We start from the raw sequence: 19,883 nt of genomic DNA, 5'->3' as shown, positions 1-19,883 counted from the left end.
AAAAAATTGAGCTTAGGATGTATCTTTATACAGCTATCACGTTCTACAGTAAACAAAACTTCTCCCTCATAAAACCACATTGCCCTTCTAACTAGAGTGAACTTTCCACATTTCATTGTCCAAAACAGCTTCTGTGTGTTATTTCAATCCCTTCCTTTCTTTGCTCATTAAAAACATCCCAAACTCTGCTTTCCCATCACCGTCAGCAGAAATCAGGCATGTTTTTAGCACAACCCTGAGGGCTAGCAACTTTTTAAATTATTACAGTTGCGCATAGTCATAACCCTCTGTTTTTTAAAACCAGTGTACATGATGTGTACATCTGTCATGCCCTTCTGAGGGTGGATCAGGTGGGGTGGGGTTAGATTTCTGGATAAAATATATTAAAAACCAGAGTATGCCTGCATTGTCATTGTGACACCAAATGAAAGTGAGGACAATTGAAGATAGTTGGCAGAAAGCTCTCGGTAGCTCTGATAAAAACTGCAAAAAAACATGTTTAACATAAACCCTGGTGAATGAGTCTGTTGTTTATCGATATAGCTAAGACGGTATTGGTAGATGAAGCTTTGACAATATTTTAGAGAGAAAGAAAAAACTGATTCTCTCCTCGCACTAATGCTTATCCTTATATCCATCTTTTTTGATGCAACACAGCCTTACTTACAAGAGCTAGTATGAAACACAATGGCTGAAATCTTGTTTCATAGTTACACAAATGGCTTCACTTTTGGAAGGGAATTGCCATAAGTTTAGAAATCTCCTCAGACATCATCTGCTGCACACTAAGCTGCATGTCTCAACATCTAACAGGCAATTTGCGTATAAAAATCACACTATTTGTGTAACTGTGCAACTCAATTTTAGCCAATGTCTATTAACTTCCAACGTGGTGTACTAATGCTGCATAAGTACAGATATGGTAGGTTTAAATACTGTTCAAATGGGAAGCATATCCTCTTGTCATATTACTCCTATGTTAATATCAAATACAGGATTAACATGATAAGAGGGTGTATCTGCCAATGTGTGACTTTCTGACTTGGCAGTCATGAGTATGACTGACAAACTAATACAAGCCTGTAAAAAAAGACTTAAAGGATGCTAAAGTGGCAGTCAAGCATGCAAAATTAAAATTTTCTTCATCTTTCTATTAAAAAGATATTCCTGTACCTATTCCTCTAAAAACAACAGTTGTGAATAAAATCAAACATATTTTCTGAAATCATGAACTCGTCAAACTGACCAAAGAGAGAACAAGTCACAATGAAAAGTTATTCTTTGAGCTTGTTAAACAATTCAGGACAATTTTATACTACAATCACAAGTTATTACATAAACATAATAGTTCATTCATTCAGAGTGTTGCATAATTTAAAACTATGGATGTACATGAAATATAGTTAAAATTAAAACAAATTGAGATAGACTATTTTTAATTGGAAGCAGACTACTTCAAAAGCCTTATCTCAGCCATTTGCTAGATCTCATTTTGTACACATGGTGGGGCATAAACTGCATGCATATACATGTTGCATCAATTGATGGCAAAAAACCAGTGCAAAGACATTGATCAGCTGAAGACATTACTTGATTTGAAGACACTGGTAAGCCTTCTTAACTGAAAACATGATTCATATTTCTAATTACTGCACTCTTGAGTTGTTTACTTTCTTGCAAGCTCATTTATGAAATATTACCATATCATATAAAAAGCTCATGTATTTTAAACCAGGACAAAGAGTGGTTCCAGAAATATAGAAATTTAAGATAAAATTGTATTGTAATGTACTTACCTACAACAGTGAGATTAACCTGGGCTTGCCTGCTGCCTTGCTTGTTTTCTACGACTAAAGTATAACACCCACAATGTTCCTGCTTTGTGGAGCAGATAGTTAGCTTACTGCTGTTCTCAGCATTCTCAATTTTGATGTGCTCATTCTCTTGGATCTGTCAAGTCAAATTGAAATATTAAGATAGGAGCCCTGAAAACATAAGGTAACGGTCTCAGCCAGAACTTGCCAGACAGAATATAATTATAAGAATGTGTTTTGTTGGGTCACCAATCCTTCTTACCTGTCAGCCCATCCTTCAATTTGTTCTCACATTGACATTTTCACATTTAAATTTGCCGCACTTCCATTGCCTCTCATACACCATTAATTAAACACACACACACTCACACTGCATTGAGTGAACTGCATGATATTTTTGGACCTCAAAGGCAATTCTACTGTATTTTGGGGTTAATTGTGAGGTTTGCAGTGGTTTAGGGTAAATTTCACTTCTCATATTCTGTGAACTCCATGTGAGTGCCATTGCCTCCCCTCTGAACAGCACAATCCATTTAGAACCAGAGTATATAATGTGTGCTTCTCTGTACCATAGTTTGCCATGAGAAGTCATGAAATACTTTTTAAACCCAATAAATTACTTTATATGGGACAAAAAATAACACAATGCCAAAAAACAATACACTTACTGAGACTTTTTCTATCCCAGCTGTCATATACTGCTGGAAAACCACCCAACATTGAACCTAGAAAAAGGCTGTATCTTGCTGTAGAATGCCTAGACTGTAGATCTCATTCTCAGTATTTATTATATTCCATAAAATGTCCCATTCAGGTGCATGGGAGCGAGAGAAGGATGATGCTCAAAGGAATGAAATCTAGATCTGCAATGTAAATCTTGCAAACAGAACCACTCCTCTACACAACTAACATATGAACTAGAGAACAAAATGTCAAGAATGTTTAGAGTGGGATATTTGCAAAGTTGATCCATGGGGCGGCCAGTGTGAAGGCTTTTAGTTAATTGTAATAAAGCATTGTATGCTCTAAACAGGAAAATATATAGTAGCAGCAGTAACCTCCTCACCATCCCCCTTCCTTCCCATTAGAGAAGGATTTGTCCAGCTCCCTTCACAAGGTTTTCATGTAAATGAAGGCTATTTAGTTCGCCTGGTTCTGCCATACATCTTCAGACAATTAAAAAAAAAATCAAAATGGAAGTCTAGGTTACATTGTTTCTTTTGACACAAGACCACAAAAAGTAGCCTCCTGCAGCTGTTCCTTCAAGGCTAGTAACAGAATCCTAGCTTCTTGAGATGGAAGTAGAGTTTTGCTTCTCTGAAGGCATTGTTTTGTCTTCTTCCAGCTCCATTCAGTGCTTTTACTAGCACTCTGCAAATCTTAACACTCTTCCTTTGACTATGAAATCTAGCTGTGAATCTGTGCAATAGAAAAAGCCTGGATTAGACATCACAGACTATTATCAGGGAACACTGCCATAGATACAATGTTTTCGGATGGTAAATTCATTATCAGCTGACTGGATAGCTCAGTGAGTTACGCGTCTTGCCTGAGGAGCCAGAGATTGGGAGTTCAATTCCCCACTGTGCATCCCAGAAATATCAGCCTATGTGGCCTTGGGCAAGATGCACAGTCCCAGGTTTCCCCCGGAACAAGGGGAGGCTAAACTATTTCTGCATACTCTACCTGGAAAAGGTTACCATGTCAAAATTAACTTGACCACACCGACACCCATCAGACTTCCCTATCATCACCAGCTGACAATGATACATACACTGAGATGGTTCCACTGCAGTGGTTCTCAACCTTTCATACCTTATGTTTCACCAATCAGTCAAAGAATCAATATTCCATCATATGAGAAACAAAACAGGACCACTTTCCCTAGAAAGGTCATCCGTATGTTCACAGGCATTATGTTGTCATACATATTTCCTATGTTAGTACATAGTTCCCGATCTTGCGCAACCCAAGTGTTACTAGCCCATACCAAAAATAAGGAGAGAGGCAAAAGCAAACTAGGGAATCCTTGACAGGACACAGCACCACACACACTGATGAGTCAGGAGGAAGACCAATTGTCCTGAGTTGCTATAGTGCTCTTACTATTCCAAAAAATGGCTGATAATGGCCAAAATCCTGTTACTTAGTGGAGTAAATTGCACTAAAAGTAGGCCCATCAAATCAATTGGGATTTACTAAGCTCATTTGTAAACTCCATTGAGTCAAATGGTCCTACTCTAATTGCAGCTTATTTTAACATAGTGTCACAACTGGAGTAGGCCCATTTGTATAGATGAAGGCATTTACTCACCAAATTGCCATTGCTTTAATGGGCCTAATCCACTGCAATTTACCATGCTAAGTAATGTGATTTTGGCCAATGTATGATAGATAGGGTCAGTAAGAGAAAGCACATTACACTTTGAGAAGACCATGGGGAAAGCAAATTCCTATTAAATGTTACAAAAACCCTGTGTCCCACCTATATTGCTTTTGTTACCCTTTAGTGATACACATGCCACTGGTTAAGAACCACTGGTTCTTTGGAACATAACAATATATAGTGAGATCATAAGATCATGCGACAATTCAGGTTGGTCAGCTTTCCATTTGACAGAACTGACTATTGTTATCTCTTGTCTACCATCAGCCTTCTGGTAATGTAGAGGATACTGGAAATAACTAACTGCTGATCTGCCACAGCTTGCTTAGGACTCTACAAGACACCCACTCAATTAGAAGGCATCTTCCATTGCTGTGTGGGAGTCAGCATCCTCCTCCTTAGAACTTAAGATTTATTTAGTGTTATTATAAATATTTTTATCCTTTCTAGTTTAGTAACTAAAAATTATAACTATAGTCTTTTTCAAAAAAGGATTTAAAAAATTAAAGTATACAAACAGCAAATAAAATACTATGTTTCCCCCAAAATAAGACGGGGTCTTATATTAATTTTTACTTCAAAAAAAACCACAACTCATTATGGCTTATTTTCAGGGGATGTTTTATTTTTTCATGTACAATAATCTACATTTATTCAAATACAGTCATGTCATCTTCTTTTGGTTGCTGCACAGTGGTGGAGGGTGGAGTTTCACTTAACTGGGGTTTGTTTTTGGGCTAGGGCTTATATTATGAGTATACTAAGGCTTATTTTCAGGTTAGGTCTTATTTTCAGGTAATCAACAAAACCGCAGAAACTATTCAAAGAAAGAGACATAGAGGGGAAATATGTGCTAACCAATACACAGGCAAACGTTTGCCCCCCAAAATATATTTTCAGATGTAGTAATATATTAGAAGGAACCATATGGGTTTCTCACGGTGAGGAGACATTCTGTACCAAAACTGACTCTGATCTCATGTATCTCAGACCTGTTGCTGCTAAGAAACATTTTTAATTAGTCTTGTTCCCATCTCCATCTGTATCTGCTTTGGGTTTTGACATCTTCTCAAAGAAACACATAAGAGACTTTCTCATACTGAAGATGAAATGAGGTGAGTGACACAAAAACAAAACTCATATCCAAGTATTTATCACTGTGCTCAACTGGCCAAAGGATTCAAGACTCTCAAATTAGCACTGATCTGAACATTACAACACTCAGCATCATAGCATATACAGAATAGCATTCTTTTGCTATCTGATAGAAAAGAAATTTCATTTGAAACAAATTTCAAAAAAGGAGTATTTTGGATAAATTCTTGTAGATGAGGGTCAGGATTTGTGTGACTCTCTTACTCATTAAATGACTAAGAGCTTTGTTTGTATGTCTTGTCTTTTACTAAAGAATCATCTGTGTACATCTGGTAACTCCCCCCCAACCCCACTATTCTAATTTCCTATGCCTCAAATAAAGCCCATGGGTTGTTTTTTTTTAATTTTCAAAACAAAATCCATTTGTATACTGTCCCATTAGTGCAAACCCACTACTCTGGGTGGTTTGTAGAATAAAGTATTATTCCACCCTTATATAATAACACAATCAATATGGCAATACAACAAATTCAAACACAAAAGGTTTTTTAAAGGCCTAAATTTAAACAATGGTATTAACAACACCTGGGGATCACATAAAGTAACTCCTTCCATGATTTTTTTTCAGATACATAAGTGTGACCAGTCATGGAAGCTATACAATTATGGAGGGATGCGTAATGTAAATGAAAAAAAAAAAAAACACAAGTTTTCAGATTTTATTGTTTGTCATGCATGCTATGATCAGTAGAAAGAAAAAACTGATTTTATTACCTGTTTTCGGAATTTCATCCAGGTGCATGTTAAGGGAGGTGTTCCTGTCACTTTGCACAAAAGTTCCACAGACTCGCCAGCCCGCACTTTTTGATCTTCTGGGAACTGAACAATCTGAGGTGGGAGAGCTGGAAAGGAAGGAAGGAAGGAAAAGAAAGAAAAGAAAAAATTTTGAAACTTGATTTTCAGAAATTTATATTGTAAGTTCAAAGTAAGAAAAAAAAACAACCGGTTTTCTTTGCCAATCAGTGTAACATCCCAGCTGTATTGATAAATGGTGCCCAAGGTCTTGACATTGCATTTTGGAGCCACCTTTTCTCTCTCTGCACTTTTCTACAAATGTTTCACTTTCCAGTACACATGTAGATAGATATTCGAAAGTCAGCATGTGAATGCATCCAGGTGGACAAATTAGTTAGGAACAGATTATCTATCCAGCAATCTGGAGATGACACTTCTGAACCACTTCACTTAGGCATTTATGAAATATTTTAGACAGTTCTTTAATGCAAGCTTGCACATTTTATTTCCCAAGTATGGATGCTGGTGATATGTACCACAGACTTGAAATAGCTGTCACCCCAACAGAAAAGTGAACTTTATGAGTCTTATGTTTCCCCTCTTTCTTTCCGACAAGGAGAGGGACTGACAGTTTTCTTAGCTGACAAGGTCCCTCTTGTCTGAGAAAACCTGCTTCAAAAACTGGATCGTCTCTAGAAAACACTGAATGGATAATTGCCAATATTAAACATGGTGTGACAAAGATACCACTCAGCAGACATTTTACAGACCAAGGTTAAGAAAGTTTGGCAAGTCTCAGGCTCAGGGCAAATTTTTCTTCCTTGAATCTGTCACATTGTGTGACCTCTCCAAAAAACAAGACTGGAAGTGGAAAGAAGTCCACTTTTGGGTTTTTTAAAACTTATTTTTGGCCAAAATAATGGGGAGGTGGGGGCAATATCCCTTGTTTTAAGAAAGCACTAGACTTGATGGAAGCTTCCTGTAGCATAATTCTCCTTCATTGGGTGGTGGGTCTTCTCAGAATCACAAAACGGGGTGGACCTGAAAGCAAGCTGTGTGTTGCTCACTGTGCCACATGCATTTTCTTCCCAACTGCATGTCTAAGCAACCAGACTTGAAATTAAGTCTGCTTACTTCCTGATGACCAGTCACAAAATGAAGCAGGCCGCTTTTGCAAGATAGCAGAGGTGAGAAGAGCTCATGCCATACAAGCAAGTGGGGTACTCAATGTTGAATACTGGTTAGAGTAATGTACTAGGACTCAGGGGAGGTCACTGGGGTTATGGAACTGGTAAAACCACTCCTTAAATGCCTCACTGAAGTCGAAAGCCCTATTTGGTTCATTATAAGTCAGTTCTGACTTGACAGCATATAACAGGAACAATATTAATAGGTATATATCAGTGGTTAAGGAAGCTCTGGTTCTCATGATATACAGTACATACATACATATAAACTTTATTGTTTCTGGCCATAGACCTTTACAATATTGTGACTACTGTAGCATATAAAATCCAAATAACACAGGTATTTACCTTAAAACCAATAAAACCCGGTCTAAAAATATTGTCATAATGTAAAACGCCAATCCACTGTGTTCAGCATTTATGTGGCATTATGATCCCTGACAAAACGAAGCCTCAGCTTCTTAGCTGCTAGTGCAAATTGTGCTATAGCATATGTAATGTGCAACTGTGCATCAGCAAGCAATCCTACTACTGCTTCAGTGGTGTTACAGTTAAAATACATTTTAATGATGGGTGACAGAAATCTTTCTCTAGGATTTTTATAGAGAGGACAGAACAGTAGGTAATGAGTTAGATCCTCAATCTGGTTGCAGCCAAAGACACATTTTCGTTCCTTGACTGGGATTCCTTTATATCTCCCTTCGAGGTATGCTGAGGCCATCTGTCCAAATACAAGTTCTGTAAAAGCTCTGTGAATCTGGGGAAAAGTCAATGACTCGAAATAATTTGGTTTTGCATGATTCACCTGAAGTTGAGGATACCAGGTAGAAAAATGGGACCCAACAATAGCCGCCCTATCCTGGCTAGCATCAAGATCAAAGATCCAATTCCTAAGGTCGCGAGAGCTTAAACTAAGGAACTTTTCCATCAAAAGGTTGTGGACCTTTAATTTTTGGTGACATTGTTGTGCCCATCCACCAGACTGTAGTTGTTCTAACCAACAGCACTTTGTCAGGGAGGAGTCCTCCAAACTGTTCAGTCTATGCCAATATCTAAGATAAGCCAGATCAATTCTAGCGGCAATTGAGGGTAGGCCTAACTCAGCTCTAAGGTGAGCTGAGGGAGTTCCTGGGGGGGGAGACCCAGTATCAGCCTCATAAATTTGTTCTGCAGGATTTCTAATTTGGGCTTGGCTGCCTCTCCCCATAGTTCTGTCCCATAGAGCATTTGTGCTAGAATTTTAACAACAAACACCTTGAGAACAGGATTTACCAGCTGGCCTCCTCTGCTGTAGAAAAATCTTTTAAATTGCCCTATTGATCTGGTACTCAGTAAGATTGTAGCATTTAAATGCTCTCTCCAGGAGAGTTTCTCACAAAATTGAAGGCCCAAGTATTTAAGTGACTGTACCTGCTCAATAGCATGCCCATCCAGAGACCAGTTATGCTTAGGGGCTCTCTTCCCACAGACCATAATTTTTGTTTTGGTATAATTGATTGTTAGCCGTTCCTCTTTACAGAGCTGCCCAAATTTGGACAGCATTCTTTTAAGACCAATTTTATTCAAAGATAGCAGAACCAGGTCAACAGCATAAAGCAGTATTGAGATCTTCCTACAGCCAATGGCTGGAGGGAAGAATGTGGGGGAAGCCATTTGAGGGATAAGGCTGTTTATATAAAAGTCGAAAAGAAAAGGTGCTAAAATACAACCCTGTTTCACCCCTTGGGTAATGCGAACCTGTTGTGATAGAGCTCCCTGTAAGCCTATACGCACTTGCATCGTATTTTCTTTATGTAGTAGCTGTATAAGCCACAGGAGTCTCTTATCAATGTTTGTTTTTTCCAATTTATACCATAGACGTTCTCTATCTATCAGGTCAAAGGCTGATGAAAAATCCACAAAGGCAGTGTAAAGATATTTGTTTGGAGGTTTGGTGTATTTACTAATTACATGGTGTAAAACAAAGGCTTGATCTATTGTATTTCTGCCTTTTCTGAAGCCTGCCTGTTCTTCGAAGATGACAGCAGCAGAGTGAGAGATGGGAAGTAGATCCATTTGCTGAAAAAACAGCTCTCCCCTCCCCTCCCCTGAACTCTTAACATTCCAGACGCCATTAAAGACACTACAAGTTTAAGTACTGGTGCCTAAGAGTCCTTTAATTGCCATCTTTTCTTCTCAGTCTCCTCTTCTGTTGTGTCATTTAGACTGTGAATCTATGGACAAGGAATGTCTTGCTCTTATTGATCCCTTACAAGGCACTATTTGAGAAAGAGCCTTCTCTGTTGCTGCACCCAAATTTTGGAACTCCCTTTCACTGGAGCCAGGCTGGCCCGATCTTTGCTGTCCTTCCACAAGCAGACAAAACCTTTCTCTTCAGGCAAGCCTTCCCGCAGTAAGCATCTACCTGTGTGTGATTTTTAAACAGACCGTTATGCATTGCTGCTTTGACTGGATTTTTAGTAATACTCGTGTTTTCCATTTCTCAGAGTGGCATTTTAAAATTTTTGTATACGTACTGATCTTTGCCTTAATATTGCCTGATTTAAGATGCCTCCTTATTCATTTTTAAATAGTTTTAAATATTGTCTTTTTATGATGTTAACCACCATTGTATACTCATTGTTTTCAATTTTAAATGTTGTCTTTCATTGCAAGCTGCCTTAGGTCCTTTTCAAGGAGAAAGGTGGGATAAAAATATTTTAAATACATACACATAAAATAAAAATAAATTGTAACCTCCATAGCTGAAGAACAGGGTAAAAGTGCCTCAGAAAAAATAATTGTTGTTCTGAGTTGTCAGTGCACACCTCACAGTCTTCTCAAATGACCACAAATAGTACAGGTAACTAAAAGGAGCAATATAAATGTTCTGAATTTGTATATTACCCTCTGTATTTCTATAGCAATAAACCAACAATACCTGCTTTGGGTGGAGTCTTTGGAGCTGGTTTCTTCTTTACTGTTGCCTCATCTAATTGACAGAGAGAAAAAGAAATAAGCATAAAGTTTAAAGTTTTTTAAATGAAACACATGAACTTATATGAATGCCTGCCTTTTCTTTCTGCAGTAGATCTTCCTTTCACTAAAACTGCCTCCATAAAGATGCTGCAAAAGCTAAGCTGCTTAAACGGAAGGGAACTTTATGAACAAAACAGTATAACAAAGTGAGATTCAAATGGGAACTATATATTATTTTTGACCACTCAAATAACCTTGTTTTCATTATTGGGGAGGGCACAATCTCCATTGTTTCTTGCTAGGCATAGAACAGGAAACTTGCATTGTTGTTTTTTTTTTTAAACAGATCCATGAGCTTTCTTTAAAAATTAGCAGTAACAGATGGAGGCGGGAAAGTATTTGGATCGAGGTTTCAGAACATAAGGTGAAAGGGTTAAATGCTGTCTCCAACACCATGACTTAAGGCCAAACCAGGGTCATGCAGCACTGTTTTTTTTATAGAAATGGAAATACTTTGGGAGCTCTAGATAGACAGTTCTGATTCATGGGTAGTTTGGTCCTTGGATGGAAATAAAATTGTCCTCCTGGTGGTGTTAGCCCAAAGATTTGTGGAATAATTTGTGCCAGTAGGTGAAACTCATTATGTTAGCAATGCTTTCTGCCAGAGAAAAGGGGTCACTAAGATACTGTCCTAGAGCCACAGGCTGACTGATGTGAATACCCATTTGATGCAAAACACAGTTGAGGACCACCATAATCCAGATAAACCTAAAAACAGAACAGTTGTACCAAGCTTATTTAGGTCCTTGATCTGATTCTTGTTTAGCTTCTTGTGTACTTTACACAAAAGCTGAATTCAAAGGAGATAGAATTGCCTGTCCCTTTTCACTTAAACCAAAACATGATGGTGGTGGTTGACTGAACACACACAATCACGGTGTACTGGAGGAAAGCAAAGGGCTTTCAAACATCAACACAGGGCAACTACATATTAAAAGCACTATGTTTTTCCTATCTCCCCAAATATTTGACATGAGGATGATAGTTTTTGGATTGGATGGTTCCTAAATGCCCCACTCTTTTCTCCATTACTTCCCACCAGTAGCAGTGTTTCCTTTTCCTCATGCAAACCCAGTCCATAACTGGAAGGAAACTGCCTTATACCTGATTGGTCCATCTGGCCCAGTATTGCCTATCGTACTGGGCAGCAGCATTCCAGAGACTTAAGCTAAGTGGCTTCTCCTATTTCTACCTACTTAGTCCTTTTAATGGGAGATGCCCAGCATTTAATCGGAGTCCTTCAGTAGGCAAAGCATTCTGTCTACTGAGTTACGCATCCCACTATAGTGGACCATGCTGATTAGGAATGGGGACCATGCAGGCCCTCTAATGATATTTGACAGCCCTACATAGGACTGGGATCCCACCTAGTACCTTCCACCCTGCCCCAAAATTAAATAATTGTTTTAAATATATATTTTGTTGGAAAAGTGCTGCCTAGGGGCATGGGAGTTAAACTTTCCAATTTGAAAGGTAATTTTTTCCCCACTTCCAATTTACCAAGTTTTTTTTAGTGCTTCATGAGAACCCCTGGGCCCCTCTACTCCTCTCAAATATTTTTGGCCAATAGAAGTCACAGCGGGTCATTTTCAGTTTAATTTTTTTTTAAAATTGAAATCGTTTTCCAGGTAACAAAACCTCAGTGTAGCAACCTTTAAAATAAAATAAAACACTATAAGTAAAACAAAATACAGTAAAACAAAAACAAAAAAATGATGCAAGCTGGCCTCTTTGATTATATCCCTTTCTTGTAGCCCTGTCCCCTTAGAAGTATGACCCTCAGATTTCTGGCAAATCTGAAAAAAGTTCCTTAGCCCTACCTGCTTTTGATGTACAAGGCAATGATTCCCAAACTTCAGCCCTCAGACGTTCTTGAACAGCAACTGTTAGATGCTTAGATCACTGGCTATTCTGGGCAGGGCTTCTGGGCATTGTAGACCAAGAATATCTGGGTCCCAAACTGGAAAGCCACTGATGTAGGGCAAAGTAGACTGTCCTCCCAATCTACTTACATCCTATTCATGACTTAAACCTACAGCTCCCAGAAATCCTGTCCAGCAGAGTTAGTGGTCAAGGCTCCTTGGAGTATTAGTCCAAGAAGATCTAGTGACCCAAGGTTGGGAACCACTGGTTTAAAGAAAAAAAAAGGTCAAACATTTCACCCCACTTTGAATAAATTAGTATTGATTTTTAAATGATCTGAAATTTGCAAAGCATCAAAAGACTGCCATGAGAGAAGCATTATCTGAATCATGAGAAAATTCTGCTTTATGCATGGAAAAGGCTCTTTTATGAGTCTGCAGCCAGAGCATAAGCAAGTTACCGTTTTTGGATTACAATTTCCACAGTCTTTCAACCAGTGTTGTCCTTACTTGCCGCAGTGGAACAATTTGCCATGTTATTTCCGTGGCTCAAATACTTAAAGAGTCCCATAAGCAGAGATGGTTAGAAGCATCCGTATTTGTCTCTACCCCAGCCAGCCTCTTATTTCCCTTTTCAGGCATTTTACTAAAAATAGCAACACAGAACTCCCAACTGCTTCTGCTTCTCAGTAAATAGCTCTCTGAACAGAGTGTGTCGCTGTAAAAACTTCAAATGGAAAAAATCTCATGTCACTTGCACCAAAGGCTGGGGACTGGGCAGAAACAGCATCCCAAGCCATTCTGTTATTATTCAGAATTGCTTCCCAAAGGGAAAATTTCATACATGAGCATCACATCTGTGGAGGAAAAATATATATCCCATATACATTTCACCCATGTGTGCAATGCATCAGGTATAGTCACTCACAGACTCAGGTGCATGTAGTTTCATACCCAGAAATTAATTTCCTACAGCAAAGTTAGATGCAGTCCTAACTACAGTGGTGCCTCACTTTACGATTTCCCCGCATTACGACGAATCCACTTTACAACAATCTTTTTGCGTTCGCAATTGTGATTGCAAAACGATGGTCTAAATGGGGGAATTTCGCTTTGCGATGATCAGTTCCCTGCTTCGGGAACCGATTCTTCGCAAAACGATGATTTTTCAACAGCTGATTGGCGTTTTCAAAATGGCTGCCGGGTAACTAAAATGGCTCCCCACTGTGTTTAAGGATGGATTCCTCGCTATACAGGCAGCGAAAATGGCCATATGGAGGATCTTCGCTGGACAGTGAGTTTAAAGCCCAATGGAACGCACTGAAAGGTTTTCAATGCGTTTCAATGGGGTTTTTATTTTGCTTTACAATGTTTTCGCTTAATGGCAATTTTCCTGGAACGGATTATCGCCGTTAAGCAGGGCACCACTGTATGTGTTTCAGAAACACATGAGTCAGTGGCCCTTGCTGGAAGGCTTGATAGTTTGAATGAAACCAGGTAAGAGTGAAAGCTGTGAGAGAACAGGATGGATTGGTAACTGGCAAATGTCAGCACAGGCTCTACAAGAGGTTATAGTTACAACAGCTTGAAGATCAAAGGAGGAAGGAAAAAAACCTTGTGCTTTCTTGACTTTGGCAGCTTGACAAAAGATGCTGTTTGAGGCAAGACCATAATCGAAGAAGTGCACATTGACCAGTCATCACCCTTACCTCAGTTTTAAGAGTTGCCCATCGTTAGGCATCCCCATGTTGCATTTTTACTTTTTCCCAGTTGAATTAGTTCTGTGAGCTTCCCTAGGAAAACGTGGTCTAACACAGGAGTGCATATCTTTAAACTCTCATACATAGACTTTGGCCTACAATGTAAGATGTACCTTATGAAGTAGGTTTCAGCGCCCAAAGGCTTATGCCAAATAAAATGTGATAATCTGTTCATTGTTTTAGAATAAGGTAATGCCACCCTAATATAAATGATATTGTATGTGTAGTCGCCACCTTCTCAACTGTGGCCAGTTTGCGGTTGTTTTCCTCTTTCAAGGAAATCCTATCTTTGTCTATCTATGGGTTTTAGGTAAAGGTAAAGGTTCCCCTTGACAATTTTTGTCCAGTTGTGTTCGACTCTAGGGGGCGGTGCTCATCCCCGTTTCCAAGCCATAGAGCCAGCGTTTGTCCGAAGACAATCCTCCATGGTCACATGGCCAGTGCGACTTAGACACGGAACGCGGTTACCTTCCCACCGAAGTGGTCCCTATTTATCTACTTGCATTTGCATGCTTTCGAACTGCTAGGTTGGCAGGAGCTGGGACAAGCGACGGGTGCTCACTCCATCGCGTGGATTCGATCTTACGACTGCTTGGTCTTCTGACCCTGCAGCACAGGCTTCTGCGGTTTAGTCTGCAGTGCCACCACGTCCCTATCTATGGGTTTTACTTTCATATAAGTAAACAGAGGGCTGCCTTAGTTTTGGTAGCAGGCAGTTAATAGAGGCTAATCCATGAGGTGTTGACAGGGTGCTTGGTCATGTGGGGGTTACACAACCAGACAAGTAACAGGAACCTCTCTAATTAACTTCAACTAGCCAGCACCATTTTGCTTCAATGCATGTGTGTGTGTGTGAAACCCAACAGGATTGTGGTCAAAGATATGGATTAAATAGCTTTAGTGAACTAGGACTATAGGTTTGACTTTCATCATAAGCAGAAGAACTGCAGGTTCCCTTATAGCTTTCAGTGGAGACAGAGGAGATGCGGAACACAACCGACCTGCTCTCTATATCACCTCCAACTAACCCCCCCCTCCACTATTTTGTGCTAACTAAAAATCATATTAGGCATCTCATACAACTAACATATCACCAGCTGTACCTTCTTACAAAAGCGGAGATATTCAATCTGGGTAACTAAATATTAGGATATCAAACATAAAAAAGGGAAGGGGAGGGATAGGTTCCCACAACATAAATGAAGAAGAAAAATAAAGTATGTAAGGATAACATATTTTTACCATGAGAAAGAAATACATCTAAAAGTCTTGCATGCTTACCAAAGCTACTAGGAATGTTACCAATATGTTCAAGTACCAGCAAAAAAATCAGTATCATTATTCTCTTATTTTCCCCTAAATTCCCCCCCCCCAATCTGTATCATTTGTTCTTTACAAATGTGCTCCAGTGGTTTCTAATGGCTTAAGCAGCAGGAGCCTTAGCCTTTCCCTGCACTGCCCAATGTGCCACCTCAAAGCTTTTCAAAACAGAAGCTTATAGTCTAAGCTTCTAAAGCTTCATACTTAACACTCTTTAATGAGCAGTCTGATATTTTGAAATGCTAGCCATTTAACAGTTCAAACTTCAGCTGCATTCCCTGGACAGCCGGCACTATGAAAGACATCAAACCCCTCTGTTAGAAAGCAGCAAATTAAGGAAGAGATTAGTCCAACAGACCTACAGAGATAACTGTGGTAGTCTGTTGCAACAAAAACAACAAAGATTCTTGTAGTGCTGTTAAGACTATCAGTTTTATTTGGCATGAGCTTTCATTGACAGAGACACCTTCAGAAAGGGCTAAAGTCCCCTGAAATTCATAACAAATAAAACACTTTAGTTTTCAAGGTGTCATAAGATGCTTTGCTGTTCTTGAAGTTCCAATTTTTGGGTTAACTAATAAATCTGGTATAGCTTCCCCATCTAATCATATTCTAAGGTTTCCATATCTGAGGTGCTATTTCAACTTGCCAGTTGACTTACTGCAGTGATTCCTCTATGTTGACCATTACTGTGGCATCTTTATAAGCTAAGGTACCACAAAAAATTCAATATGTAGAAAGTGTTCATTTGCCATGATCCTCCATTCTGCAATTGTCCTCTACTCCCAACATGCCTACTTACTAGAGAGCAGCTGTTGACCTACCCTGTTTTCCCCAAAATAAGACCTAACCTGAAAATAAGCCCTAGTATGATTTTTCAGGGTGGTTGTAATATAAGCCCTACCCCAAAAATAAGCCCTAGTTAAGTGAAACCCTGCTCTCCACCATGGTGCAGCAACCAGAAGAAGATGGCATGACTAGATGTGAATAAGTGTGGAATGTTGCACATGAAAAAAATAAAACATCCCCTGAAAATAAGCCCTAATGTGTTTTTGGAGCAAAAAGTTAGAATAAGACCCTGCCTTATTTTCGGGGAAACAAAATAAGGCATGACAAAAGGACAGGCTTCACAAACATGAGTAACTGAGGGCTTTCTTATCATCCTGTATTACCTCTATTCCATAGGTCGGGGAACAGGGGTAAATTACCCCAAATGGGGTAAAAGTGAAAATCCTGGGGGTAATGAGCAGAGTGTTACCCCCTTCCCTCCCTCCCACCCCCACCCTCTGCAGCCAAACCTCAAATTGTAAGCCATCTCTCCCTGTTACTTCTTTGGTTGCAGCAGGGCACCTGTAAATCCTCTGTTAGTTCAGAGATCAGAGATAAGCCTCCTGAATTGGTTGCAGCTGTGGATTAGCCCCAGGTAATCAATCAATCAATCCGGGGCTTCTGAATGACTGCTTCCTCTGGAAATGACTGCAAAGAAGCAGCAGGAGGGAAAGGAGCAAGCAAGGGAAGGAGGGAAGAAAGGTGCAAGAGACCGAGGACTTTATCAAGCTTATTTAAATGTATGTAGAAAACTGAGGGAGAAAATGGAGGGAGGGAGAAAATGGTGGGTGGATGGATGGATGTGTGTGTGTGTGTGTGTGTGAGAGAGAGAGAGAGAGAGAAGGAGTGAGAGTGAATGAGAGAGACTGACTCTAAACTATGAAAAAGAACAGTCAAGAAAAAGAGAAACTTTGAATTAAGGCAGGGGGGAAGGGTGGCTTTTTAAGGTGCTGTCTAGGTTTATCATTGCTTTCCTTCCAAGAAGCAGGCATCTTTGAACTTCGTGGCTGCTGTCACCCTCTGCAGTGATCCTGGAGCCCAAGAAAGTAAAATCTGTCACTGCCTCCATATCTGCCCCTTCTATTTGCCAGGAGGTAATGGGGCCAGCGGTCATGGTCTTAGTTTTTTTGATGCTGAGCTTTAGACTGTTTTTTGCACTCTCCTCTTTCACCCTCATTAAGAGGTTCTTTAATTCCTCCTCACTTTCTGCCATGCTTTTGTGTAGTCAATGAAGCAGAAGTAGATGTTTTTATGGAACTCTCTGGCTTTCTCCATAATCCAGTGCATGCTAGCAATTTGGTCTCTAGTTCCTCTGCCCCTTTGAAATCCAGCTTGTACTTCTGGGATTGCTTCTAACATGAATGAAGTAGAAGGGCCAGTCAAAGATTTTGCTGCCTGAAATAGATGTTCTCCCCAATAGTAAATGACCAATTAAGCACCTGAGATGGAAAATACAAAAATGATCCCCTCCCTGACAACAACAGCAACAATAATAAATAATATTTAAAAAAACAAACAACACTTTGATGCCCTGGTAGTCTGAACTGGCTAATTAGGATAGTCAACTCACTGTGCCTATTAGTATGGATAGTTCTGCAAAGGAGACAGTACTACTGATTGTTAAATTTTATATTATGGAATCCTACTGATTCTGTATAACAAAAGAATGCTGAATATCTTTGAAGAAAAATCCATGAAAAGATAGAGAATGAATACATTATAGTACCAGATAATGGCTTATTAAACTGTAAATATATAAAATATGGTTGCAAATTTTATGTCAGGATGTTGTTATTATTAATCTATAATACTACCTCAAATAAGGCATTCTATATATTTATGATAGCAAATTACGAACAGCAAATGATTAAAAAATAAAATAAAATCCAGGGGTATTTAACCACAGGCTTACATATCTATTACAGTTTCCAAGTTGCCTGGAGTTGCCACCTTTGCACCCAGGTCTTCCTGAACAGACAGACAGACAGACAGGCAGGCAGGCAGGCAGGCAGGAAGGAAGGAAGACACAGCCCAGATTCCACTTCGCAGCTCTGCACAGAAAAGGAACATCCAGAAGCTAGCAAGGAAGGTGTTTGGGAATGGAGATAGAAAGCTGGAAAGGATTTGTCAAATGTAAGATGCTGCTCACATCATGCTCATACAGTCAAATATTGTATGAACATGAATTCTGTTGCACTTTCCCCATGTTATCACCCCTCTCTGTTGTCATCCATATGACTTGACTCACTCAGGGCTTATGCTGGCATGGGTCATCCTTCTCTCCCTGATGAAAACATTAGGCACCCAAGTGGAACAGCATGAACATAAGGCCTGTAAGAACCAACCAGCAGCATTCCCCCAAGGAATTTGCTCATTTCTGCACCCTCACTATTTATGCCTCTGATTACAGAGTGGAATAAAGCAAATTGAGTCCTGCTGGGTCAAGAAAGGTCCAATACAACCTCAGCACCTGACGTCTTGGTATGCTGAGACCCAAATAATTCCAGGCAGGGAATGTTGATAAGTCTTGGGACCCAAGTCTGAGTCTCAAGTTGCTTACCCTGCTGCCCCGAGGCTTGGGACTCAGGACTTGGTATGAAAGACTTGGGCCTCCCACTGCCCGCCTGCACTGCCATTGGCCTATCTGCTGCTGTCTCTGTTTGGGAGCCAGGCCACTGCCTCCCCCAACGCATGTGCTGACCAGCTGATAGGCCAGGGCAGGCAGACCTTCTGAAGCAGGAGGAAGGCAGAAGGCCTTTCATAGTGATGTTCTGGCCTGATGTACTCCAAGGGCAGGTCCTCTGACCAACCTCTTCCTGTAAGTCACCCTGGTGGCACTCTATGGCAGGCTAGAGCATCAACAGGGCTACTTACAAGAAGAGGCAGTTTGGAGGTCCTGCCCTCTGACTACGGCAGGCTAGAGTGTCACCATGAAAGGCCCTCTGATGTGATGCATTTGAAGATGATGGTGGGAGCAGCAGGTAGGCCAATGGGGGGGGGGGCACAAGGACTTGACAACGTGACTCAGATAAATGGATATGAGTTGCAAACCAAATTGTAAGTTGCCCCAGAAATCCCCAAGTTGAGTCCAAATCAAGTTGCAGGTGTGACTTAAGTCCAATTCAACAGCAAGTCACAAATCACAAATCTCCATCCCTAATTCCTAGAGACCCCATTGTTGGCACTGTTGACAGGTCAGAACAATAATGGCCATTTCAGTTTTTTGTGAGCAATACAGTATCTGTATCAAGATGTTCTGGGATATTATGAGAAATCCAAAACACTGGATCTGGAGGAGGAGCAAAACAATTGTTCTTGTCCATATCTTTTTTGTTTTACAAGTTCCACCAGTTATAGCCTGTATAGCCAATAGTGATGGATTATAGGATCAGTAGACCAGAAATATCTTGGAGAGCCACACATCCGCCAGCCCTGGGTGCTGCTGAGGTCTCTTGAAATCTTAAGGTGCCCAAAGTCATGTGAATGCTGGGCCAGTAACGGCAAAATACAATACCCTAACCAATTGTCTCCTGTTATCCAAAGCATCTTCTGGCTTTCATCCTCTAGATCAAAAGGTGTGCTGTCAGCAGTTAAAGGTAAAGGGTAAAGGTTCCCCTTGACATTTTTTAGTCCAGTCGTGTCTGACTCTAGGGGGCGGCGCTCATCCCGCTTTTCAAGCCATAGAGCCAGCGCCTGTCCGAAGACGGTTTCTGTTGTCACGTGTCCAGCATGACTAGGGAACGCCGTTTTACCTTCCCACCAAGATGGTACCTATTTATCTACTCACATTTACATGCTTTCGAACTGCTAGGTTGGCG

General features: G+C 40.1%; 1 protein-coding gene across 8 annotated transcripts in view; it reads right to left on the bottom strand.

Annotated features, from left to right (window-relative positions):
• MYLK (myosin light chain kinase) overlaps positions 1 to 19,883 on the bottom strand; it is a 272,240-nt gene that overhangs the window by 45,849 nt on the left and 206,508 nt on the right. For all 8 annotated transcript variants that reach the window (XM_072985155.2, XM_072985164.2, XM_072985149.2 and 5 more), the window contains 3 exons: positions 10,198 to 10,248; positions 6,070 to 6,197; positions 1,797 to 1,950 (listed from right to left, as the gene is read on the bottom strand). In XM_072985155.2, the coding sequence (XP_072841256.2) occupies positions 1,797 to 1,950; positions 6,070 to 6,197; positions 10,198 to 10,248 (333 nt within the window). The remainder of the gene's footprint in view (positions 1 to 1,796; positions 1,951 to 6,069; positions 6,198 to 10,197; positions 10,249 to 19,883) is intronic.

The sequence above is a fragment of the Pogona vitticeps genome, chromosome 1, assembly GCF_051106095.1.
Source record: "Pogona vitticeps strain Pit_001003342236 chromosome 1, PviZW2.1, whole genome shotgun sequence".
Classification (NCBI taxonomy): domain Eukaryota; kingdom Metazoa; phylum Chordata; class Lepidosauria; order Squamata; family Agamidae; genus Pogona; species Pogona vitticeps.
Note: the sequence above shows the minus strand (reverse complement) of the source record. Positions and strands in the feature narration are given on the sequence as shown.